We start from the raw sequence: 26,404 nt of genomic DNA, 5'->3' as shown, positions 1-26,404 counted from the left end.
CACAATTTTTAATTGAGATAAAGATCAACATTCCATTAGCTTTTTTGATTGCTTTTTGTACCTTCTGCTGGCTTTTAATGATTTGTGTACTGGGACTCCATAATCTCTCTGCTCCTCTATAGTCCCTAGTTTTTCACCATTTAGAAAATATTCCGATTTATCTTTCTTGGGTCCAAAGTGGATGAACTCATGTTTGCCCACTAGAAGGAAAGCCTTTCACAGCCTCATGATAACCCAAAGCACTTCACAGCCAATGGAGTACACGGCAAGATCCCAGAATCAGCAATGAAATAATGACCAGATAATCTGTTTTTAGTAATGTTGGTTGAGAGATAAATATTGGCCTCGACACTGGGGAGAACTCCCCTGTCATAGTGCCATGGGGTCTTTTATGTCTCCTGAGGGGTCAGACAGAGCCTCGGCTTAATGATCATCTGAAAGACGGCACCTCTGACAGTGCAGCGCTGCCTCAGTACTACATTGAGATGTCAGCCTAGGTTATGTGCTCAAGTCTCTGGAATGAGGACTTGAACCCTCAACCTTCTCACTCAGAGGGAAGAGTGATGAGGGAACTGAGGTGGGACGCCAAGAACGCCCCCCTCCTGCCTCATTAAAATCCTAGCACTGAGCTTGCGTCTACTACAGGCGCAGGCCCAGTGATATACCTAGAGGGAATTCCAGGAAATCCTGGGGCAGCGCATTGATGGTGGAAACTTAATATAATGGATATTTGCCCCTTTTTGCTTGTTTGCTGTATCTGGGCAATCAACATTCCCCAGGTGCGGGGAAGAGGAAGTTTTACTCTGGTATCCCTCTATTCCTATCAAACAAATCCCATATTTCCTTGAAGTTAACTCTGCTGTCCGCCACCATCAAGTTGATTGACTCTGAAATCACAGTTCATCATCTGGTGCTTTTCTGCACCTTAGCCCCAACTTGTACGGCTGCGGCATTAATGTTACTTTATAGTCACCTTGCAGGTCTGGAGAAGAGGTTTCGTCGGGCCAGTAAAACTCGAAGCTCTGAAGGAGAGAAGTGAAAAACAGAAAGTGCTCCATTTTGGCCAGTTTTTCTCCGAGGCACGCTCGCAGACCTGAAAGATCCAATGCAACGTTGAACACGTTAGTGATTTGGGATGAAAAACAAACCCAAGGTCGAACCAATTCAGAGAGGGTTCAAATGTGCAGACTACATTGCAAATCATGTGCTGTCAGCGGCAGGAGTACAGAAGGCTGCCAGTGACACATAAAATGGCAAAGGTGCTGGGGAGTCAGATTTAATGGTAGGGCCTTTAATGATGGTGGCATTATTGATGTGCAATTAAGATTGGAACAGACCGCTGTGTTTCACCGAGATTATTGTACATGCCCATATTTGGATTGTTGCGGCAACAACTTAATCATTGAGAACATTTCATGGAACACCAATAACCTGCTCACCGATGCTCAGTTTGGTTCCGCCAGGACCACTCGGCTCCAGACTTCATTGCAGCCTTGGTCCAAACATGGACAAAAGAGCTGAATTCCAGAGGTGAGGTGAGAGTGACTGCCCTTGACATCAAGGCAGCATTTGACCCAATGTAGCACCAAGGAGCCCTAGTAAAATTGAAGTCAATGGGAATCAGGGGGAAAATTCTCCAGTGGCTGGAGTCATACCTAGCACAAAGGGAGATGGTAGTGGTTGTTGGAGGCCAATCATCTCAGCCTCAGGACATTGCTGCAGGAGTTCCTCAGGGCAGTGTCCAAGTCCCAACCATCTTCAGCTGCTTCATCAATGACCTTCCCTCCATCATAAGGTCAGAAATGGGGATGTTCGCTGATGATTGCACAGTGTTCAGTTCCATTTGCAACCCCTCAGATAATGAAGCAGTCCGTGCCTGCATGCAGCAAGACCTGGACAACATCCAGGCTTGGGCTGATAAGTGGCAAGTAACATTCGCGCCAGACAAGTGCCAGGCAATGACCATCTCCAACAAGAGAAAGTCTAACCACCTCCACTTGACGTTCAATGGCATTACCATCGCCAAATCCCCCACCATCAATATCCTGGGGGTCACCATTGACCAGAAACTTAACTGGACCAACCATATAAATACTGTGGCTACAAGAGCAGGTCAGAGGCTGGGTATTCTGCGGTGAGTGACTCACCTCCTGACTCCCCAAAGCCTTTCCACCATCTACAAGGCACAAGTCAGGAGTGTGATGGAATATTCTCCACTTGCCTGGATGAGTGCAGCTCCAACAACACTCAAGAAGCTCGACACCGTCCAGGGCAAAGCAGCCCGCTTGATTGGCACCCCATCCACCACCCTAAACATTCACTCCCTTCACCACCGGCGCACAGTGGCTGCAGTGTGCACCATCCACAGGATGCACTGCAGCAACTCACCAAGGCTTCTCTGACAGCACCTCCCAAACCCGCGACCTCTACCACCTAGAAGGACAAGGGCAGCAGGCACATGGGAACAACACCACCTGCACGTTCCCCTCCAAGTCACACACCATCCCGACTTGGAAATATATCGCCGTTCCTTCATCGTCGCTGGGTCAAAATCCTGCAACTCCCTTCCTAACAGCACTGTGGGAGAACCTTCACCACACGGACTGCAGCGGTTCAAGAAGGCAGCTCACCACCACCTTCTCAAGGGCAATTAGGGATGGCCTCGCCAGCAACGCCCACATCCCATGAACGAATAAAAACAAAACACCAATGGGTCTGGTATAGTCCTAAACATAAAACCACCATTTTAGGGAACCAGCATTAATAAACCAGGAAGAGGCAGGTCGGTGCTGATTCCACTGATCTCAGTTCTGGTACCAGTGGAGTGCTACAATTGCCCTCGGCATCCCTGAGCTAAATAGGATTCCTGCTCCTGATAAAGAAAGAAAGAACTTGCATTTATATAGCACCTTTCACAACCCCAGGACCCTCCCAAAGCACTTTACAACCAATGACGTACTTTTGAAGTGTAGTCACTGTTGCAATGTAAGAAAGCCCCCCCCACCCACCTCTATCTTAAGGAAGGATAAAGTTGCGTTAACTACTTTCTGTTCCTGCTTGATGGCAGGGCAAAGATTAAATAAATCTAGAACTGATTGTAAATGAGAAATTTGGCAGCTTGAAGTGCCTGCTCACCCATTGAAAATGGAATGAATGCGTCTGGTTTAAAGAATTCCCCATTTTCATTCAGAAAATTTTCTGGATTAAATTGTTTCGGGTACTTCCATTGTGTCTCCTCAGACAAAACTGATGACAGGTTCACTATGATAATGGTTCCCTGGAAAAATAGAACAAATCATCTTCATTGAGTCACACATCATCATCGGTATTCATGGAAAGGCAGAAAGACTGGAATGTTAACTTGTTCCACTCCCATTCCTGGAGGGACAACCACTTCCTATACTGTAATGAAGAAAAAAGTTGAAAAGCTTTGCACCTCATGTTATCAAAGTAGAGGGTGATGGCGGTGGTTTTGAAAGGGAGAGGGACAGTACCTAAGAAGAGGGACCATTTACAATATCAGCTAGTATGGGGACCAGGAAGGGAGGTTGGGTGGTCATCAGTTTAGTGGGAATCGGGTCATGGAATCCTAGATTGCTGAGGGAAGTAAGGTTGGAAAGAACGGAGGCTCTGGCCACAATCTTTCAATCCTCCTTGGATTTGGGAATGGTTGCAGAGGGTTGTATATGTTACACCCCTGTTCCAAAAAGGCCAGAAGGATAAACCTGGTAAGTACAGGCCAGTCAGCCTAATATTGGTGGTGGGGAGACTTCTAGAGGCCATATAATCCGAGACAATGTCATTTGAAAGGACGTGGGTTAGTAAAGTACAGCCAACAGGCATTTTTCAAAGGCAAAAAGTGTCTGACAAACTTGATTGAGTTCTTTGATGAAATAACGGAGAGGATTGATGAAGGTGGTGCAGTTGATAGACTTACGGACTTTGAAAAGGCGTTTGATAAAGTGCCGCGTAATAGACTTGTTGGCAAAATCAAAGCCCGGAGATGAAAGGGGCAGTGGCAACATGGATATAAAATTGGCTAAGAGACAGAAAACTGAGAATAGTGGTGAATAGTTGTTTATCAGACTGGAGGGAAGTATACAGTGGTGTTCCCTAGGGGTCAGTATTGGGGCCACAGCTCTTTTTAACATATATTAACGATCTGGACTTGGGTATAGGAGGCAAAATCTTTGAAGGTGTCCCTCCATAAGACTGTCTTCTCAGTTGGTGTTTTACCTGAGGAACGGAAGGAGTTGTTACTCACTGCTGTCTTTGTGTGTACTTTGATAGTGTTGGTAGATCTGAGGAGCCTATCAGTGGCAGTTATCTCAGCTGAGGGAAGGACTGAGGAACTGAGAGGGACATAAACACTGACAAATTACAAAAAGAGAATTAGGAAAGAATGAATCACCTTTTTGATTGTGTAGCCCATAAAGTGTGTGTCTTGTGTTGTCGAGTGGCTCACTGAAAGAGGAATAATGTTCCCAAATCTTTGAATCTCATGAACAACAGCATTGACATATGGCATGTTGGGTCTATCTTCCATGGATGGGGCCCGGGAGTGGCCGATCACTTTGTCTATCTCCTTCCAACACTTTTCTATAAAGTAAAAGAGAGAAAAGTCAAAAAGAATAAGCAGTTGATGTCTGTGCTCAATCTGTGCCTCAAACTGATAATTACATGTTCAGTCAAGTTATTTTCCAAAATTTGAATTGTCCAGGTATACATTAATGATTTTGTCAAGGTCAAATCCTTGAGAGAGTTGGGGTTGTTAAGAACAGGGAAGGTTGAGGGGAGATTTGATAGAGGTGTTCAAAATTATGAGGGGTTTTGATACAGTAAATAAGGAGAAATTGTTTCCACTGGCAGGAGGGTTGGTAACCAGAGGACACAGATTTAAGATAATTGGGAGAAGAACCAGAGGGGAGATGAGGAGAAATTTTTTTACACAGCGAGTTGTTATGATCTGGAATGCGCTGCCTGAAAGGGTGGTGGAAGTAGATTCAGTAGTAACTTTCAAAAGGGAATTAGATAAATACTTGGAAAGGAAAAATTTGCAGGGCTATGGGGAAAGAGCAATGGAGTGGGACTAATTGGATAGCTCTTTCAAAGAGCCGGCACAGGCACGATGGGCCAAATGGCCTCCTTCCGCGCTGTATGATTCTATGAATCTATGTTTTTTTTCCGCCTCATTAATTCCACCCTTCCTCCTACCATCCTCCTGCCCCCCCCCGGGAGCAATGTGGAATGGAACACTTTTCATTTCGGACTCTCCAGAATCAACATTAACCATTCCCAGGTCACGTATAGTTTGTTGCCAATGCTCCTTCTATCCTCAACCAACAAAATAACATCAGTGATTTTCAAAAGAGCAGTCCCTAGTGCACCAATATGACTTTTTCATTTCCAGTGTTCTTGGACCGAGTGAGATTACCGGTCTACTGCTAGTTTGGATTGTGAGCCCAATCTTACCAGGCACCCATACTGATAAGGACCAGCTAACAAAGAAGTCTTTCATCTACCCGTTTAGCTTAGAGATGAAAGGCCAATGTCTAACTCACTGCAATATCCATGTAACTGTTAAAATCACACCAAATATTTCATGGCTTATTTTTTTAAATGGGATGAAAGTCTTTTCTGTTTTATTGCCTAAGGCACTTATCCATTTGGATAGCCTCAATCTAGTTCAGAATATGATGTGGAGATGCCGGTGATGGACTGGGGTTGACAATTGTAAACAATTTTACAACACCAAGTTATAGTCCAACAAATTTATTTTAAATTCCACAAGCTTTCGGAGGCTTGTGGAAATCCACACCGTTCACCTGAGGAAGGAGGAAGCCTCCGAAAGCTTGTGGAATTTAAAATAAATTTGTTGGACTATAACTTGGTGTTGTAAAATTGTTTACAATAGTTCAGAATATACAGTGCTGGACATTTCCATTGCCCAAAATAGCCATTCTGGATCTTTCTCACTAAGATTGCTAATTTGACACTGATTTGCATTGAATTATGGTAATTATTTTTGCTGGGGATTCACGACTATAGGAACTGGGTTGAAATTGTCCAAATGCCTTTCACTTTAGGATTCTTATAGACCATGGAAAGCAGATTTTGTTTCTTCATCTTATTTTCATGTTTATTTAGAAGCAGACATTTCCCTAGAAGCAGAATCAGACAGCACAGAAGGAGGCCATTCGGCCCATCGAGCCTCTGCTGGCTCTTTGAAAGAGCTATCCAATTAGTCCCAATGCCTTGCTTTTCCCCCCTTCAAGTATTTATCCAATTCCCTTTCGAAAGTTACCATTGAATCTGCTTCCACCGCCCTTTCAGGCAGCGCGTTCCAGACCATAACAGCTCGCTGCATAAAACAATGTCTCCTCATCTCCCCTTATGTAGTCATTCTGTGCACTGATATTATCAATGGGAAATTATAATGTATAAAATTCAGGATGTCAGTGGCCGGAGGGTTTTGATGCTGTAGGACACAGTGTACAGAAAATGTCTTTTCCCAAAGTCTCTCTAAACAGCAGTTCTAAAGCATAAAACATAGCAACATGAGATGACCGAGGCTCACTGAAAAGCAGACAAATGCATCCCTTTATTACACTTACAATTATGGACAATTTAGCAAGGCAGCTACGCTCTTTCAGTCATTGGTATTAATCAGTGTTAATTGTATACACAGGTGGTGTGTATCAATTGGGGACTCTCTTGTACCTTTTTTATATGAGGGCTTTTCTAGGGTGTGGTGTGTGTGTAAGGGGGAATTTCTGTGAATAAAGGCTTGGAAGCAACTGAAGACCGGGCTCTAGAATTCTATCTTTCATCATTTGGCTCTCCAACTTATAACACAGAGGTCTGTTTTTACCTTGTACATCCGGATAAGCCATCATGTATAGAATGCCCCATTGGAGAGTAGTTGTCATGGTTTCAGTTCCAGCAAGGAAGAGATCATAAACATTAAAGAGCAGGTTTCCCTCAGTCAAGCAAGAATCAGGAGAGTCCTGTTCCTGAAAAATAAATCCCATCTTTCTTTCAAATACTTAACAACACCAATATTCTAGCAGGGAACCCTTGCTCCCAGCTGCACACCAAAGGGAGAAAGCGATGCATTGGGTTAGAACGTAGGAAAAACCAAGGATAATTCAACCCATGGAAGCTCGACCTATTGGTATAAAGGATTTCAAACTCCCCTTAATGTCTATGACTCCACTGCCTTATCTGGTAAAATATTTCCTATATTTACAAAATTATTGGTAAATTCCAGGCTCTGTTTCACGATCAAGTTTAATTCACTGTAATGGGAGCAGCTTGTACTCATGCAATAGCAATCCCATCACCTCCAGTCCCTGCCCCCTCCCCCACCCCCCCACTTCCAGTCCTCCTCGTCTCCCCTTCTGGTTCTTTTGCCAATTACCTTAAATCTGAGTCCTCTGGTTACCCCTCCTGCCAGTGGAAACAGTTTCTCCTTATTTACTCTATCAAAACCCCTCAAAATTTTGAACCCCTCTATCAAATCTCCCCTTAACCTCCTCGGCTCTAAGGAGAACAACCCCAGCTTCTCCAGTCTCTCCACATAACTGAAGTCCCTCAACCCTGGTAACAGTCTGGTAAATCTTCTCTGCACCCTCTCTAAGGCCTTGACATCCTTTCTAAAGTGTAGTGCCCAGAATTGGGCACAATACCCCAGCTGAGGCCTAACCAGTGATTTATAAAGGTTTAGCATAACTTCCTTGCTTTTGTACTCTATATGCCTTTTAATAAAGCTAAGGATCCCATTTGCTTTTTTAACAGCCTTCTCAACCTGTCCTGCCACCTTCAAAGATTTGTGTACATACACCCCCAGGTCTCTCTATTCCTGCACCCCCTTTAAAATTGTACCAGGCAGATGAATGGAAATCTACCAGGGGTTGTCACCCCTCCCTCTCCATTTACATGCGGAGGGTGGGAGATGAGAAGGCAGAGGCGGTCTCGGCACCAGAGGTTGAGGGAGCGAAACAGGGGTCAGGCAGTGAATTCTTACCGTTCGGATTTTCCTTCATTATCCACTGTTTTCCTACTACATTGCAGACAGCTTATGCTTAGTTTCCCACCAACTAGGAATTGGGCTGAGTCTGCTATTTTACTTAGGACCCTGGTTGACTTACTAAGCATTTCAGGCCGTTGGTCTGATCTGGGCTAAAACCAGGCTCTCAGAGGTGAAAGGTCACAGAACAATGTTCTAACCCATTGCAACGTTCAGCCCCACCAACAAAGTAAAATACGCCATTGAGCCCTGTGCTCACTTTTTCCATTTCCAGTAAATAGGCATCAATGAAATCCCGGATCTCTCCACCGTTCAGAGTGTCTTTGTGCTGGTCGATGAAATCCTGAAGCAAGGCTTCAATTTCGGCCTGGTTTTCAAATACCCTCTGATGAGGCCCTGGGAAATGGCGAATGATGGGAACCATGGAATATATCTAGCAGAAAGCACAAGAACATTACAATGGACGATTTTGGATCTCCATTACACAGTGAGTCACAAGGCTTTGAAACTTCATTTTAAGAAACAGATAGAAAGAACTTGCATTTATATAGAGTCTCTCATGACCTCAGGACGTCACAAAGTGCTTTACAGCCAACAAAATACTTTTGAAGTGTAGTCACTGTTGTAATGCAGGAAACTGGGCAGCGAATTTGCACACAGCAAGATCCCACAAACAGCAATGAGATAATGACCAGATCATCTGTTTTTAGTGATGTTGGTTGAGGAATAAATATTGGCCAGGACACCAGGGAGAACTCCCCTGCTCTTCTTCGAAATAATGCCACAGGATCTTTTACATCCACCTGAGAGGGCCTCGGTTTAACGTCTCATCCGAAAGACGGCCCCTCAGACAGTGCAGCACTTCCTCAGTACTGCACTGTAGTGTCAGCCTAAATTTTGTGCTCAAGTCTCCAGAGTGAGACTTGAACCCTATTTTAATAGGTGAGAATGCTTCCACTCTTGCAGATGCAGCTTGGTACAATGTGGAATTTGACTGGAAAAAGGATTGGGTATTGGGGTTGAGCCAAATCACAACCGAACTTTGTCCAGCTTACACAGGCCAGTGATGTACTTATAAGCCTCTGCCAACACTACTCTGCAGCCAGCTCCTAGGAGGCGTGTGCTAGTTGCCTAGCAAGTTCCTTTTGCCAATTCTCTTCTTCCTGAGAAACCTTCCAAAGATTGGCATCTCGTTAAATGAGGAGTCACATAAGCAAGTTATTAGTGCCCTACATGGTGGCACAGAGCACTGGCATCTTCGGTTGCTGCTGCATTGCAAGATAGGTTTGGGTGAAGAAGACCCTTCAGGACATTTGATCGCATCCTTTCAGAATATCGACCTGACCATCTTGTGTTGCAGCATCGATTGTTTGTCTCAACCACCCCTTCCTGGTAATTCATTGCTCACCCTCTGTGTAAAGAAATATTTCCTGTTGTGTCCTAAAGTTTTCTTTCACAATCTTGAAGTTGTATCCTATTGTTGTGGTGTACCTATTAGTATTACCTTGGATCACTCTAAGTAACTTATAGATCTCTAAGGAGTCCTCCCTCTTTTTGAAGATATAGCACACTAACAAGTAGTTCCTTATAGCTCTTCTCTCTTCTATTAGGGTCAGCCTAGTTGTTCTCCTCTGGACTACCTCTAAAGGCTGGATGGTACTATGTACAGTCCGTACAGCTTCGACATGGCTTGAAGAGATTTGAACTCAACAGGTTTGACGGTATAATGCAGCATCTTAATTGCCTTTTCACATTATTTCCATATAGTAAGTGAGGAGCCAACCAACACAAGCAAGGTCTCTTTCAGCTTCTCTCTTGGCAAGTTCTCTCCCACCCATTGCTTCCTATTTTTACTTCCAATAGGCAGTTCCTTGCATTTTCTCTGTAATGATCTATTATTTGACATTGATCAGCACGGGTGCAAGACCTGTCGAGCTCCCATTGTAAAATCTTGGCTGCCATCTCTAGCTCTGCTAGATAATTTACATTGAGATGGATTCCAGATCAGTTATTTCTGCTAGGAACGGGTGGGTTTCCAGTAAACCCTTTGGACTCGGTACCGACCTACAATGGCACTTCTGACTGCCCTCTGCTTCCTTCCCTTTAATCAGTTACTAATCTTGACTCTGCCTTGATACTCACTGACTTTAGTTTATAAAGGAGTCGCTCATGTGGTACATTATCAAAGTCTAGGTATACTATAACCTCCTCTAATGGTGTTAGCTGTGTCTCAGTGAGTAGCATTCTTACCTGTGAGTCAAGAGGTTGTGGGTCCAAGTTCTGCTCATAGGGACTTGAGCACTCAATCCAGGCTGACACTCCCAGTGCAATACTGAGGGAGTGCTGCCCTGTCGGAGGTGTCATCTTTTGGATGAGACGTTAAAGCAAGGCACCATCTGCCCTCTCAGATGGATGTAAAAGATCACATTTTATTTGAAGAAGAGCAGGGGAGTTCTCCCTGGGGTCCTGGCCAATATTTACCCCTCAACTAACATCACTAGAACAGATTATCTGGCCATTATCTCATTGCTGTTTGTGGGACCTTGCTGCGTGCAAATTGGCTTTTGTATTTCCTACGTTACAACAGTGACTACACTTCAAAAATACTTAATTGGCTGTAAAGCGCTTTGGGATGCCCTGAGGTCTTGAAAGCTGCGATACACATGCAAGCCTTTCTTTCTCATCAATTTTGCATTTTGCTTCCTCGAGAAAGTCTGATGTTGGTCAGGCAAGATCCATCACTGCTAGGGCCATGTTGGCCATCATTTATTAGGTTATTTCTACACATGTAGGCTTCCATTTTGTTTTTTGTTAGTTTGGTCAGGTAATGGGTCTGTTCTTGCCAGTGAAAACTCTATTGCCCTTCTTGAATATGGAACATCATGTCAATGTACACCTGTGTATTTGAAAATAAAACTGTACATTAGTTAATGTGTTCAACTCAGAAATTGGTCTGTTGTGAGCTTTGTAGGAGTATTTTTTAAGCGTACTCATAACTGATTAAAAAAAAACTCTTTCAAATGCACAGGTATAGCGAGATCATTTGCTATTCATTTTTCTTTTCTTGATGGCTGGATGTGTGCCAGCAGGGGAATCTCTCTGCACTCAAAAATATGCTGAGTGTTTGTAGCCGTTGATTCCCCAGTTCCTGGGGGAAAACAAATCAGCTTGAGTCTTCAATAAACCTTTTATTTCACGCTCTCTGCCACCTACCCTGTCTAGACGGCAGGTGGTTATCGCAGTGTGTCATCTGAGCACTGATTTAATTGCAAGTCGGGCCAATTTTTTAAAAATTCATTCATGGGATGTGGGCGTCGCTGGCAAGGCCGGCATTTATTGCCCATCCCTAATTGCCCTTGAGAAGGTGGTGATGAGCCGCCTTCTTGAACCACTGTAGTCCGTGTAGTGAAGGTTCTCCCACAGTGCTGTTAGGAAGGGAGTTCCAGGATTTTAACCCAGCAACGATGAAGGAACGGCGATATATTTCCAAGTCGGGATGGTGTGTGACTTGGAGGGGAACGTGCAGGTGGTGGTGTTCCCATGTGCCTGCTGCTCTTGTCCTTCTAGGTGGTAGAGGTCGCGGGTTTGGGAGGTGCTGTCGAAGAAGCCTTGGCGAGTTGCTGCAGTGCATCCTGTGGATGGTGCACACTGCAGTCACAGTGCGCCGGTGGTGAAGGGAGTGAATGTTTAGGGTGATGGATGGGGTGCCAATCAAGCGGGCTGCTTTGTCGTGGATGGTGTCGAGCTTCTTGAGTGTTGTTGGAGCTGCACTCATCCAGGCAAGTGGAGAGTATTCCATCACACTCCTGACTTGTGCCTTGTAGATGGTGGAAAGGCTTTGGGGAGTCAGGAGGTGAGTCACTCGCCGCAGAATACCCAGCCTCTGACCTGCTCTTGTAGCCACAGTATTTATATGGCTGGTCCAGTTAAGTTTCTGGTCAATGGTGACCCCCAGGATGTTGATGGTGGGGGATTCGGCGATGGTAATGCCGTTGAATGTCAAGGGGAGGTTGTTAGACTCTCTCTTGTTGGAGATGGTCATTGCCTGGCACTTGTCTGGCGTGAATGTTACTTGCCACTTATCAGCCCAAGCCTGGATGTTGTCCAGGTCTTGCTGCATGCGGGCTCGGACTGCTTCATTATTTGAGGGGTTGCGAATGGAACTGAACACTGTGCAATCATCAGCGAACATCCCCATTTCTGACCTTATGATGGAGGGAAGGTCATTGATGAAGCAGCTGAAGATGGTTGGGCCTTGGACACTGCCCTGAGGAACTCCTGCAGCAATGTCTTGGGACTGAGATGATTGGCCTCCAACAACCACTACCATCTTCCTTTGTGCTAGGTATGACTCCAGCCACTGGAGTGTTTTCCCCCTGATTCCTATTGACTTCAATTTTACTAGGGCTCCTTGGTGCCACACTCTGTCAAATGCTGCCTTGATGTCAAGGGCAGTCACTCTCACCTCACCTCTGGAATTCAGCTCTTTTGTCCATGTTTGGACCAAGGCTGTAATGAGGTCTGGAGCCGAGTGGTCCTGGCGGAACCCAAACTGAGCATCGGTGAGCAGGTTATTGGTGAGTAAGTGCTGCTTGATAGCACTGTTGACGACACCTTCCATCACTTTGCTGTTGATTGAGAGTAGACTGATGGGGCGGTAATTGGCCGGATTGGATTTGTCCTGCTTTTTGTGGACAGGACATACCTGGGCAATTTTCCACATTGTCGGGTAGATGCCAGTGTTGTAGCTGTACTGGAACAGCTTGGCTAGAAGCACTGAAAACTTCAGATCTGAGATTGATGGATTTTTGTTAGGTAAGGGTATTAAGGGTTACGAAAACAAGGTGGGTAGATGGAGTTAAGATACAGATCAGCCATGATCAAATTGAATGATGGAACAGGCTCGAGGGGCTGAATGGCCTCCTCCTGATCCTGTGTTCCAGTTTCTACGAACCAAAATTTTAACATCTGTATCTCTATTGTAATACGGTTGTTCTCTTGTCCTTAAGGAAAGGAAATATTTTTTTTACCTGCGCCCACATTGTTGTCTGAAGCCTCATGTTCTCGGCAATCAGTTCTTTCAGTTGTGCGATTGTCTTGTCTCCATAGTGGAAACGCTTCCCCAAAACCACTGAGCAAATCACGTTGGATACAGCGCCGGTGATTTTAGAATTGGGATCAAAGGGTTGACCTGTACGAAAGAAAGAAAAGTGCGTGAATGTGAAGGCGCAAAGCAAGACTCCGTCATTATGAAGAGGTGGACCAGATGACGTAAGAGTTTGACATTCAATGGTCCACTCTCAAGGTCATTCAGCAGCAGTTTCTTCCCCCAACTCATGAGAACCAGCTGATGTTTGGGGTTGGCTGTTGATCAACAGTGTCTTCAATATATAATTACGTTCAATATTTTCAAGTTATACACTAATTAGTGGATTTACATCCTACTGTATAGAGAAACAGAAACCGTTAAGTGGAGCTGTGAGTGGAGGAGGGACATGTAATGCAAAAAGCCAGAATTGTGTCACAGTTGAGGGAAATTCTAGATGAAGAGAGATTGAGTCGAATGGGCTTGTACTCTCTGAAGAATGAGAGGTGATCTCATTGAAACATATAAGATTCTGAGAGGGCTTGACACGGTAGATTCTGAGAGGTTGTTTCCCCTGGCTGGAGAGTCTAGAACGAGAGGACATAGTCTCATCATAAGGGTTTGGCCATTTCGGACTGAGGTGAGGAGGAATTTCTTCACTCAGAGGGTTGCGAATCTTTGGAATTCTCTATCCAGGAGGATTGTGGATACTCAGCTGTTGAATATATTCAAATGTAAGGAATCTTACAACACCAGGTTATAGTCCAACAAATTTATTTTAAAATCACAAGCTTTCGGAGATTATCCCCTTCGTCAGGTGAATGAGTGAAAAGGTTCTCAAATCGCATATCTTATACTAATTCACCTGACGAAGGGGATAATCTCCGAAAGCTTGTGATTTTAAAATAAATTTGTTGGACTATAACCTGGTGTTGTAAGATTCCTTACATTTGTCCACCCCAGTCCATCATCGGCATCTCCACATCATGAATATATTCAAGGCTGAGATCGATAGATTTTTGGACTCTAGAGGAATCAAGGGATATGGGGATCAGGCTGGAAAGTGGCATTTAGGTTGAAGATCAGCCATGATCTTATTGAATGGCAAAGCAGGCTCAAGGGGCCATATGGCCTACTCCTGCTCCTATTTCTTATGTTCTTAGAATTACATAGAATTTACAGCAGAGAAACAGGCCATTCAGCACAACTGATAGATGCTCCACATGAGTCTCCTCCTGCCTACTTCCTCTCATGCTCTCAGCATATCCTTCTATTCCTTCCTCTCTGATGTGCTTATCTAGCTTCCCCTAAAAGGCATCTTACGTCATCTGGTCCACCTCTTCATAATGATGGAGTCTTGCTTTGCGCCTTCACATTCACGCACTTTTCTTTCTTTCGTACAGGTCAACTCTTTGATCCCAATTCTAAAATCACCGGCGCTGTATCCAACGTGATTTGCTTAGTGGTTTTGGGGAAGCGTTTCCACTATGGAGACAAGACAATTGCACAACTACTCCTCAACATTTGCCTCAACTACTCTTTGTGGTAGCAAGTACCTCTGTCAGAGGTACATCTGTCAGATCTGCACTGGTCAAGCAACCCATGTATATATATTTATATGGAGAACTGTGTCAAAAGATGCTTAAGATGGTCACTGATCTTAATGGCTATGAGATAAAGTTTGCTGAGATCTCTGCTTGGGCATCTCAGGAAACTGTGAAGAGCCCTGGTGATAAGGCCCTTCTCTCAAATCCAAGGCTGGCAAAGGCTTTGAAGCTCTGCTGGCCCTGTCTGCAAAGTTCTAGCGTTTCTTCGAAACATTCACCAGGGAGCATTTCCCTCGAAAATGGAAAATACAGCAAACAGTGGGAAGAATTGGGAAAAAATGGCGGAGCAGGCTCGAGGGGCCATGTACTCCCATTTCTTATGTTCTTGTCTTATGTTCTTATGTTAAGTAACCACAGAAAATGCTGGAAATGCACAATAGGTCAATCAGAAAGAAGAAAGCAGTGGATAATGGATTCAAGAGTAACTCTTGATTAGGGTTATAGGAAGAGTTTGGATGCACAGCAAGGCTTCAGGATGAGACACATAGCAAATTCAAGTGAAGAATCCTAATGCAGAGTACTGCCATATCTTTGTGACCCTTTGTCATGATAAATTAAGGAGAGGAAACACAGACTGTGTGTAGATTCTTACCATTTGAAGTTTTAAAGACTTCAATCAAATATCGGACTTCTTCTTGAATTTTATCCTCAAAGGCGATTTTGCCCATACCAAAGTTTCTTAAAACTGTCAGTGTAAATCTGCGTTGCTGTTTCCAGGACCTCCCGTAAGGGGCCATGATAATACCTAACAGAAAGGGGGAAAACAGTGGATAAATGATAATAACCAGTTACCTCTAGCTGCATTTTGAGGAATAAGAGAAAGTTCACAGCACATCCGTGACCCAATAGCAAAACTGATCTATTTAAAATGTTTAAATAGTTATCTTACATTCTGAGGTCTCGCACTCCAACGAGAAAAATATTGATCAGTACTGGTCGAGACTGGGTAGGAATAAGATAGCACTGGCTACCATCAGTCACTTTGAGCCTCTCTGAGTAGAAAGAAGGCTGATTTGTGCTCCCACAATGACAACCATTTCAAAACAGGCCCGCTGCCTCATCAACGGAGAGACTCTGCTTTGGCAAATACACCTGACAGAACTTAAAAAAAAAGATTGGCATTTATATAGCACCTTTCACAACCTCAAGATGCTTCACAGCTAATTAAGTACTTTTTGAAGTATAGTCACTGTTGTAATTTAGTAGCCAATTTGCGCGCAGCAAGATCCCCCAAACAGCAATGTGACAATGACCAGATCAACTGTTTATTAGTGATGTTGGTTGAGGGATAAACACCGGCTCACTGGCCCAAGACACCAGGGAGAACTCCCCCACTCTTCTTCGAAATAGTGCCATGGGATCTTTTACGTCAACTTGAGAGGACAGACAGAGCCTTGGTTTAACATCTCATCTGAAAGATGGCATATCTGACAGTGCAGCACTCCCTCACTAGAGTGCTAGCTTAGATTTTTGCACTCAGGTCTTTGGAGTGGGACTTGAACCCATGAACTTTTGACTCATTATGCAAGAGTGCTACCACACTGAGCCACATCTGAAAAGAAGGGGTCGACATTAACTCTCTCATGATGGGCGGGAGAGGGTCGGGGGTTGGGGGGTTAAAAATGTAAAATCGCGAAACGCGACCTGATTTAAATTTAATGGCTGCCGGCCAGGTTTCCCAGGCAGCCAAAGGGAGGCTGGAGCTGCTGGCTCCAGAGGCTTTTTTTTGGAGCACTCCTTGTGGGCCAGGAGGAGCAGGACTGCACCCCCCCCCCCAGTGCCTCAAGCAAAACTTGCCGCGATCGGCAGACCCCCCCCCTTCCAAACTCGCGATCCCGAGGCTACTGGCTCGTGATCTCTTGCATCCTCCCCTCCTCGATTGCCGTGTTCCGAACCCTGCCATCAACCCCCCGATCTTTCCCGATTGTCGGGGTCCCTCCCCATCGGACCCCCGCTGCGGCCTTCTACCGCAGGCTTTCCCTCCCGCCAGCTGGCCAGTCGGCCTCTCGATCTGGCTGCAGATAAAAAAAAATGACAAGGAGGTCCTGCCATTGAATTCGGCGGGACCTCCGCATCGTTACCCCCTCCAAACCCACTCCCTCACCCCCCGCTCCCTCCCTGCCTTCCGGTAAGTATTGGGGCCCAGGTCTCCAACAGGTTGTGGAGCAGAGACGAAAAATACCAACAGCTAGGATAATGAACTGTTTTCTCCAATGCGTGAGGGACATTGAAAGGACTTCCCCTCAGCTTGATGGTCCCCTTTAAATATATATGTTTACACACAGGTCCATGCAGCAATACAGTCAGACACAAATTCATGGGTTAGATTGTCCTCTGCGACCCCAGCCAAAAACAGGGCGGGCTGGGTGCGGAGAATGAGGCCCACACCAGCCACTCGGCCCTGGCTTCCATTTGCCTCCCTGTCCGTGATGGGCTGCCGTTGGCCGACCCTTCCTCCCCCCACCCCCAGTCGGGGCTCCTCTGCCCCTTTTAAGTGCCAGGCTGCCTCTTCTGGTACTGCAGCACCGCTGGGGCATTGGTGGCCAGGGCAGTGTTGGGCACCCTCTTGGGAGCAGGAACCCGGCACTCCTTCAGTACTGCATTGAAGTTTCAGCCCGGATTATGCGCTCAAGCCTCTGGAGCTGAGCTTGAGCTTAGAGGCGAGAGTGCTTCCCACTGAGTCAAGCCTGACTCCGAGGTCAGCAATCAAGAACAGGAACTCTAGCCAAGCTCCCTTCAGAGCCTACGGTGATGTCAACTGTAACAAATCACTGCCACTTTAGCTGAGGGCACGTAACTCAGCACAAATCAGCGATCATAAGAACGTAAGAAATAGGAGCAGGAGTAGGTCATATGGCCCCTTGAGGCTGCTCCACCATTCAATAAGATCATGGCTGATCTTCAACCTCAACTCCACTTTCCTGCCCAATCCCCATGTCCCTTGATTCCCCTAGAGTCCAAAAATCTATCCATCTCAGCCTTGAATATACTCAATGACTCAGCATCCTCAGCCCTCTGGGGTAGACAATTCCAGCGATTCACAACCCTCTGAGTGAAGAAATTCCTCCTCATCTCAGTCTTAAATGGCCGACCTCTTATCCTGCGACTATGCCCTCTTGTAGACCCTCCAACTAGGGGAAACATCTACCCTGTCAAGCCCCCTCAGAATCTTATATGTTTCAATGAGATCACCTCTCATTCTTCTAAACTCCAGAGAGTATAGGCCCATTCTACTCAACCTCTCATAAGACGACCCTCTCTTCCCAGGAATTACTCTAGTGAACCTTTGTTGCACCGCCTCCAAGGCAAGTATATCCTTCCATAGATAAGGAGACCAAAACTGTACACAGTAATCCAGGTGAGGTCTCACCAAAGCCCTGTACAATTGTAGTAAGACTTCCTTACTCTTGTACTCCAACCCCCCTTGCAATAAAGGCCATTTGCTTTCCTAATTGCCTGCTGTACCTGCATGCTAACTTTTTGTGTTTCTTGTACCAGGACACCCAAGTCTTTCTGGACACCAACATTTAATAGTTTCTCACCATTTAAAAAATATTCTTTCTACCAAAGTGAATAAGCTCACATTTCCCCACATTATACTCCATCTGCCACCTTCTTGCCCACTCACTTAGCCTGTCTATATTCCTTTGCAGACTCTTTTGGCACTAAATTGGGCCGTGTAGCACCCGTTGTTTTGGTGCTACACAGCCTCTCCGACATCCAAGATGGCGCCTTGGACGCGCACACACATTTCCAGCGTGGCGTGCGCCAGACGCCATCTTGGTATAGGAGTTAGCGCAGGCGCAAATACTGAACGCTGGAATCATGTAAAGTAGGGAGAAAATGGCTTGAATCAGTGTGCAACGCTGATTTAAAGTGATGGACACTATTTTGGGACTTAACGCTCAATTCAACACACAGTCTTAACCACGACCATCTGAACGTGTCTTAGAGTGCCTGGAGGATCCCCCTCCAGCGCTATTTAAAGGGACCATGCAGGATTTACAGGTTAGTGGCTGGATTATCGCTTCTGGCTGCCGAGACATTTGTCGCTATTTTTGGAGGTCTCCTAGACTTCAATACCAGGACGCAGGGACATAGCCTAACATTTAGAGCCAGGACGTGCAGGAGTGAAGTTAGGAAATGCTTCTACACGCAAAGGGTGGGAGCCGTTTGGAACGGTCTTCTGCAGATGGCAGTTGATGCTAGCTCAATTGTGAAGTCTAAATCTGAGATTGATAGATTTCTGTGAACCAAGGGTATTAAGGGATATGGGGCTAAGGCAGGTATATGGAGTTAGGTCACAGATCCACCATCATTTCATTGAATGGCGGAACAGGCTCGAGGGGCTAAATGCCACTGCCACTTGCTGCATCTTGATATGCGTCACCTTCTCCTGCAAGAAAGCGGGACGTGTGTCTGGGTGATGTCCCTGTCATGGTTGAATAGCTGCCAGTGTGTGTGACCTGTGAGTTGTGGGTGGGCGGCTTGAAACAATGGTAATGTGTAAAGGTGAGAGGAAGCATCTAATTGGAAGAGTTGAGTACTGATGGAAAGAGTTTGTTGTTGTGTGGGTGATGGGCGGTGTAGTGCATGGTGCAGTTGGTAGGAGACGCCAATTGACAGTTGACCTCACTCACCTTGACCACTCATGTCAAAGCATTGAACTTCTTCCTGCACTGCATCCATGGTCATGATGCTGTGCGTCTGGCATTGACTTCGTCCCCCACTGCCTCCCACTGCCTTTTGAGTATATATCTGGAGGGCCTCTTGCACCCCCCCCTGCGGATATAGGATGTCCCTCCTTCTGTCCACCTCTTGCACCAAGGTCTCTCGTGCATCAGCAGAGAACCTTGGTGCACACACTCTCGCAGGCCTGGTACAAACTCAGATCGGCAGATTGGTGAGGTCTGGTGTGCAGATTGGAGGATGTGGGATTTAGTAGTGCGCAACCTTTATTCAATGTTTTAACATAACTCATCAGTGTGTAAACATAGGGATGAGATCTGTACCTGTGTTTTACGTGTGCGATGTCTGATCTCCGTTCAGACTCTGTGCAGACAGTAGACTGTTATTTTCAGCAAATAACAGGTACCAGCTACCTTTAAGAGATTTCTTAGAAACATACTCCCTTTAAGAGATTGCGCTCCCTCTGGTGGTGGAATGTGCGAATTGCATTGATTCCACATGTAAGGCCCGCAAAGAAAGGCTGATTGCAGATAAGTCCTCGGGTGGGTCCAAACTTGCATCCTGCCTGCAAGGGTCCATCGGGCACGGGGTACTAGTGCATTGCGCTATCCCCGCCCAAAACGGACCATTATCCAATTTTTCCCCCAGAGTGTCCTCCTCACAGCTTACTTTCCCACCTAGCTTTGTATCGTCAGCAAACTTGGATACATTACACTCAGCCCCTTCGTCTAAGTCATTAATATAGATTGTGAATAGCTGAGGCCCGAGCACTGATCCCTGCAGCACCCCACTAGTTACAGCCTGCCAGCCTGAAAATGACCCGTTTATCCCTACTCTCTGTTTTCTGTCCGTTAACCAATCCTCTATCCATGCTAATATGTTACCCCCAACCCCATGAGCCCTTATCTTGTGTAATAACCTTTTGTGTGTTACCTTATCGAATGCCTTTTGAAAATCCAACTAGACTACATCCATTGGTTCCCCTTTATCCATCCTGCTAGTTACATCCTCAAAAAACTCTAATAAATTTATTAAACACAATTTCCCTTTCATAAAACCATGTTGACTCTGCCTAATCATATTATGATTTTCTAAGTGCCCTGTTACCACTTCTTTAATAGTGAATTCCAGCATTTTCCTGGCTATTGATGCCAGGCTAACTGGCCTGTAGTTTCCTGTTTTCTCTCTCCCTCCTTTCTTGAATATCGGGGTTACATTTGCTACCTTCTAATCCGCTGGGACTATTCTAGAATCTAAGGAATTTTGGAAGATCACAACCAATGCACCCAATATTTCGAGAGCCACCTCTTTTAGAACCCTTGCATGTAGGCCATCAGGTCCAGGGGATTTATTGGCTTTTAATCCCATTAGTTTCTCAAGTACTTTTTCTCTACTGATAATAATTACTTTAGGTTCCTCACTTTCATTAGACCCTTGGTTCCCCAATATTTCTGGTATGCTTTTTGTGTCTTCTAATGTGAATATTTGTTTAACGTATCTTCCATTTCCTGATTCCCCATTATAATTTCTCCTGTCTCAGCCTCCAGGGGACCCACATTTACTTTTGTTACTCTCTTCCTTTTTACATACTTGTAGAAGCTCTTACAATCCGTTTTTATATTTCTTGCTAGTTTACTTTCATATTCTATTTTCTTCATTTTTATCAAGCTTTTGGTTTCTAAAACTCTCCCAATCCTCAGGCTTATTACTCTTCTTTGCAACATTATAAGCCTCTTCGTTTAATCTAATACTATCCTTAACTTCTTTAGTTAGCCAAGGGTGGATCACTTTTCTCGTGGAGTTTTTATTTCTCAATGGAATGTATGTTTGTTGAGAATATTGAAATATTTCTTTAAATGTTTTCCATTGCTTTTCAACCGTTATACCCTTTAATTTAATTTCCCAATCTACTTTAGCCAACTCGTCCCACTTTCCTATGTAATTGGCTTTATTTAAGTTTAAGACTCTAGTTTCGGACTTAAGTACATCACTCTCAAACTCAATGTGATATTCTATCATATTATGATCACTCTTCCCCAGAGGATCCTTTACTATGAGATTACTAATTTAACCCTATCTCATTACACAATACAAGATCTAAAATAGCCTGTTCCCTGGTTGGTTCCATGACGTATTGCTCTAGGAAACCGTCTCGAATACATTCCATGAATTCGTCCTCCAAACTACCTTTGCTGATTTGATTTGTCCAGTCTATATGAAGATTAAAGTCCCCCACGATTACGGCATTACCTTTGTTACGAGCTCCTAATATGAGCTAATGATTAATACACAGTTAGGGGGCCTATAAACTACTCCCACCAGTGTTTTCTGCCCCTTATTTCTTAACTCCACCCATACTGATTCTACTTCCTGATCCTCGGAGCCAAGATCCTTTCTCACTACTGTCCTTATCTCATCCTTTATTATCAGGGCTACACCCCCTCCTTTTCCATTCTGCCTGTCTTTTCTAAACGTCATGTACCCTGGAATATTTAGTTCCCAATCTTGGTCACTTGGCAACCACATCTCTGTAATGGTTATTAGATCAAACCGCTTTATCTCTATTTGTGCAACTAATTCATCTATCTTGTTACGAATGCTCCGTGCATTCAGATAAAGAGCCTTTAGTTTTGACTTTTTACCATTTTTGCCTTCTTTGACCTTGCTTGTTGATGCCCTATTACTCTCTGGCCCTTCCTGCCACACTCTGCTTATCTTTACCCAAATCACCACACTGCTCTGTTGCCTTGACGTTTCTCATTAGATTTCTAAATTTTCCCCTCACCTGACCCTCCCCCCACCCTTTTTAGTTTAAATCTGGGATCTTCATTCTGTGGCTGAGTTCCACACCAGTCATTGTTCTTCCACACTGAGGGTATCCCCATCATCCATCCTCCGTAAACTTGAGCTCATCCAAAACTCTGCTGCCTGTATCCTAATTCACACCAAGTCCCGTTCACCCATCTCCCCTGTGATCGCTGACTTACGTTGGGTCCCGGTTCAGCAAGGCCTCAAATTTAAACTTCTCAACTTCGTGTTCAAATCCGTCCATGGCCTCGTCCCTCCCTATCTCTGTGACCTCCTCCAGCCCCGGGAGTTAAAATGGCCTGGGTCTCGTGATGAGGAGTCCACGGTGGAGGGGGGGGATTTTCCCTCCCTCCCCGCATCCCGCCCACCCCCAACACATCCTGAGTTAAAATCGAGGGTGGGGGGCTAGCTGTGAAGCTGACAACCACACTCAACGTTATATGGCGCTCCGAGATCTCGGCGCTCCTCCAATTCTGAACTCTTATCCATATCACACGACCGTCACTCCATCATTGGCGGCCGTGCCTTCAGCTGCCTAGGCCCTAAGCTCTGGAATTCCCTCCCTAAACCTCTCTGCCTCTCTACTACTCTCTCCTTCTTTAAGGCGCTCCTTAAAACCTACCTCTTGGACCAAGGTTTTGGTCACCTGTCCTAATATCTCCTTATGTGGCTCGGTGTCAAATTTTGTTTGATAATCGCTCCTGTGAAAGGCCTTCGGGATGTTTTACAATGTTAAAGGCGCTATATAAATGCAAGTTGTTGTTCTTCCAGTAAGTTTCCAGGGCATTGCAGGAAAATGAAATAAACTTGTAATAGCTCATTACCTTGATATTTGGTCAAATCTTCAAATAGGCGTACATCTGGCCGTCCAGCAAATTCTCTACCCTGGTGCACGAGGGCTTCTTGCACTGCCTGAAACCCACTGATGATAACGATAGGTATCCAGAACATGTAGCACGTCAAAATGTTCCCATGCTTTTTGGAAAGCTTTTTTCAGGATCGGGAAGGAAAGGAAAAGAAAAAGGTGAGGTGCACTCCTGTACGCTGCTCCGCAATTTACCAACTTAAAAAAAGTTTGAAAACAAATGTTGCTTCATGATGAACTTTCAAAGCAGACTACTTTAGGAACTTTCTTATTCCAAAATTACATAGAATTCTACAGCACAGAAACAGGCCATTCGGCCCAACAAGTTAATGCTCCACATGAGCCTCTTCCCGCCTGACTTCATCTCATCCTATCAACATATCCTTCTGTTCCTTTCTTCCTCATGTGTTTATCTGGCTTCCCCTTAAATGCATCTACTCTATTCGCCTCAACCACTCCATGTGGTAGCGAGTTCCACATTCTAACCACTCTCTGAGTAAAGAAGTTTCTCCTGAATTCCCTATTGGATGCATTAGTGATTATCTTATAATTATGGCCCCTAGTTTTGGACTAGCCCCACAAGTGGAAATATCTTCTCTACGTCTACCTTATCAACCCCCTTTCATAATTTTAAAGACCTCTGTCCAAAGAACTGAACATTCGCTTAAATATTCCTTGCATCCTCTGGCTCATTCACCATTTTACAGCGTGTTAGGTAGAAAGAGGTTAATCGTTGCACGTTACTGTTGAGATGCACTCCGATTTCCATCGAACAACCCAGACGAAGGCCTGAGGCCTGTGGTGCAAAAAACACGGCCCAGATTGAAAAGAGAAGAGAAGATATGGTCAATCATTAGTAGACGATACCGAGATTGGGTTTGAAATGCCTGAAGATTGCATGAGTAAAGGAAGACTGAAGAAAATAAGGAACTATCTGTGAGGTTGGAAAGAAAGAATTCGCATTTATATAGCGCCTTTCACAACCTCAGGACTGATCAATTGCCCAGTTGTCTTGTAAAGTGGACCAGCTGCCTGAGAAATGCGTTCCCGTACTGCACCTTGGCTGATATTACGGAGATGCCCCATGGCTGCCTAAAGTTAGCCTGCGCCATATAACGTTGAGTGTGGTTGTCAGCTTCATAGCTACCCACCCCACCCTCGATTTTAACTCGGGGATGCCTTGGGGGTGGGCGGGATGCGGGGAGGGAGGGAAAAACCCCCCCCCATACCCCGTGGACTCCACATCACGAGACCCGGGCCATTTTAACTCCCGGGACTCATTTACATTTCTCCGCGCTGTCTCCCGCCCAAAGGTGACGGGAATGACATAAGAGCCGGTGGGGGGGGGGACAGGAAATTGGGCGGGAGGCTGAAATCCGCCACTGACCCAAAGAACAGTCCCCGGCATAAGCTTTAGGTTAGTCTTGGGACGAAGGGGAGGGTTGTCTGCAAACAGCTGCCGGTGATGGGAACGAAAGGGAAGGGAAAGGCTGAGGATTCCTTGCGGGGCCCAGAGGAGCACTCCCGCCTCCTCCTGTTCCACGAGAAACTCTCGCAACAAAATAAGTGGCCCGAAATGTAAATCCTCATTGCCGACAGGCTATCTGGTGACGCCCAGCAACTGAGGCCCGAGGCCCGATATCAGGGGGGCCTCGGGCCTACCCATTAAAAGCGCGAACCAACTCCTAGGCCTCTGTTTAAAAAATGACCGAGGTGTTCAAGATCGCGAAGGGGTTTTTTTAATAACAAATCAGGAGAAACTGTCTCCAGTGGCAGAAGGGTCGGTAACCAGAGGACACAGATTTATGGTAATTGGCAAAAGAACCAGAGGGGGGGAGATGAGGAGAATTTTTTTTTAACACAGCGAGCTGTTATGATGTAGAATGCACTGCCTGAAAGGGATTCAATCGTAACTTTCAAAAGGGAATTGGATAAATACTTGAAGGGGAAAAATTTGCGGGGCTATGGGGAATGAGCAGGGGAAGTGGGACTAATTGGATTGCTCTTTCAAAGAGCCAGCACAGGCACAATGGGCCGAATGGCCTCCTTCTGTGCTGTATCATTCTATGACCTCTCCCGTTGATCATCTAGTGTGACCAGTGGAAATAGTTTTCCCAACTTATCAAAAGCCCTTCATTTCACCTCTGTCAGATCTCCTCTTGGCTCAATCTGTTCCGATAAAAAAATGCCCCAGTTTCTCTAGTCTTTGCCCATAATTAAAGCCTCCCATCTAATATTGTGTGAACATCCTCTGCAGAAGTAGCAAATCATTAATCCCTCCCCAAACAGAGCAATGAGGCTCGAGAGGCAGCAACAGAGTGTCAGATGTGCAAAATTTCATTTTTGCTGGCGACGTGCTTGGGAATCAATGTTCCTTTCTTAATGTAGAAGCCAAACCAAAAAAAAAAACCACAAATCAAGAATTAGGCTTTTAGTTCAAATAACAGCCGGAGAAAGATTGCAGATAACGCAGCCGTTTACCTCGATTAGAGCAAGATCGGGTGGTTGGTTCTGGACAAAGGTGTTCCAAGCAAGTGACCACATGGGTGGTCCCAGAGGTAGACAGCTAGCTTTCCTCGCCTTCATTACAGACTTCAGCAATAAGACCACCGCCAAGAAAATCAGGAGTGTTTGCGGATCGAGATACCGGAGCCAGCGAAAAGGGGCCGTCTCGAACAACAGCTTTATGCTTTCCATTCTCAACTTCCAAGAAGCGTCCAGCACTTATTATTTTATGTTTCAGAAACGAATCAATGTTTATCAATCATGTAAGGTTACTTGTCCTTTAAAAGGCTGGATCAGACTTGTTTTCAAAAGCCAGCTCCTGTAATCAGACGAGTCTAGGGTCCAGTTTCCCTGCTTTACGTATTGACGGATTGCTCAATGAGGAGCGGCTGCCAGACCCTCCGGACGCACGGCAGGGAGAGACTTTGCTTGCATTGTGTTTATTTGTAGTCGGGTTGCTGTCGTTTGCCAACAGCCTTTGGCAGAATTCTAAGGTGGCAGTCTCTCTTTCATGCCTCTTCGATATTTCGGAATGTGTAATACAACAGGATTTGGTTACTGGTATTCCAAGATTGTCCCGTTTATACCGCAGAGCAAACTTAGAAACCAATGACAACACTAAAATGAGTGCTTGTGACTTTGCCATTTTGGCTACAGATATTCCCTGCTGAATTCTGGCCTCTTGCGCATCCCCGATTTTAATCGCTCCACCATTGGCGGCTGTGCCTTCAGCTGCCCAGGCCCTAAGGTCTGGAATTCCCTCCCTGAACCTCTCCACCTCTCTCTCCTCCTTTTAAGATGCTCCTTAAAACCTA

General features: G+C 45.3%; 1 protein-coding gene across 1 annotated transcript; it reads right to left on the bottom strand.

The window, feature by feature from the left end:
• On the bottom strand, window positions 1-25,822 carry LOC137305676 (cytochrome P450 2J2-like). The gene is made up of 9 exons (XM_067974579.1): window positions 25,566-25,822; window positions 23,044-23,206; window positions 15,315-15,467; window positions 13,060-13,220; window positions 8,289-8,462; window positions 6,872-7,013; window positions 4,412-4,599; window positions 3,136-3,277; window positions 1-1,093 (listed from the first exon to the last, which is right to left on the bottom strand). Exons 1-9 carry the CDS (start codon window positions 25,779-25,781, stop codon window positions 894-896), a joined length of 1,539 nt encoding a protein of 512 aa, XP_067830680.1. The 5' UTR covers window positions 25,782-25,822; the 3' UTR covers window positions 1-893.
• Window positions 25,823-26,404: the final 582 nt, after the last annotated feature.

This window comes from Heptranchias perlo, chromosome 40 (assembly GCF_035084215.1).
Source record: "Heptranchias perlo isolate sHepPer1 chromosome 40, sHepPer1.hap1, whole genome shotgun sequence".
NCBI lineage: Eukaryota > Metazoa > Chordata > Chondrichthyes > Hexanchiformes > Hexanchidae > Heptranchias > Heptranchias perlo.
The sequence above is the reverse complement of the archived record's forward strand: the minus strand, read 5'-3'. Positions and strand labels throughout refer to the sequence as shown.

Excerpts from the sequence above, each read along its gene's own strand:
- LOC137305676 (XM_067974579.1), bottom strand. The coding sequence starts at position 25,781 with ATGGAAAGCATAAAGCTGTTGTTCGAGACGGCCCCTTTTCGCTGGCTC. Across the intron at positions 4,600-6,871 it reads GGCTTATCCGGATGTACAAG|AAAAGTGTTGGAAGGAGATA; the intron begins GTAAAAACAGAC and ends TTTACTTTATAG. Across the intron at positions 3,278-4,411 it reads TGGGCTACACAATCAAAAAG|GGAACCATTATCATAGTGAA; the intron begins GTGATTCATTCT and ends CTATTTTTCCAG.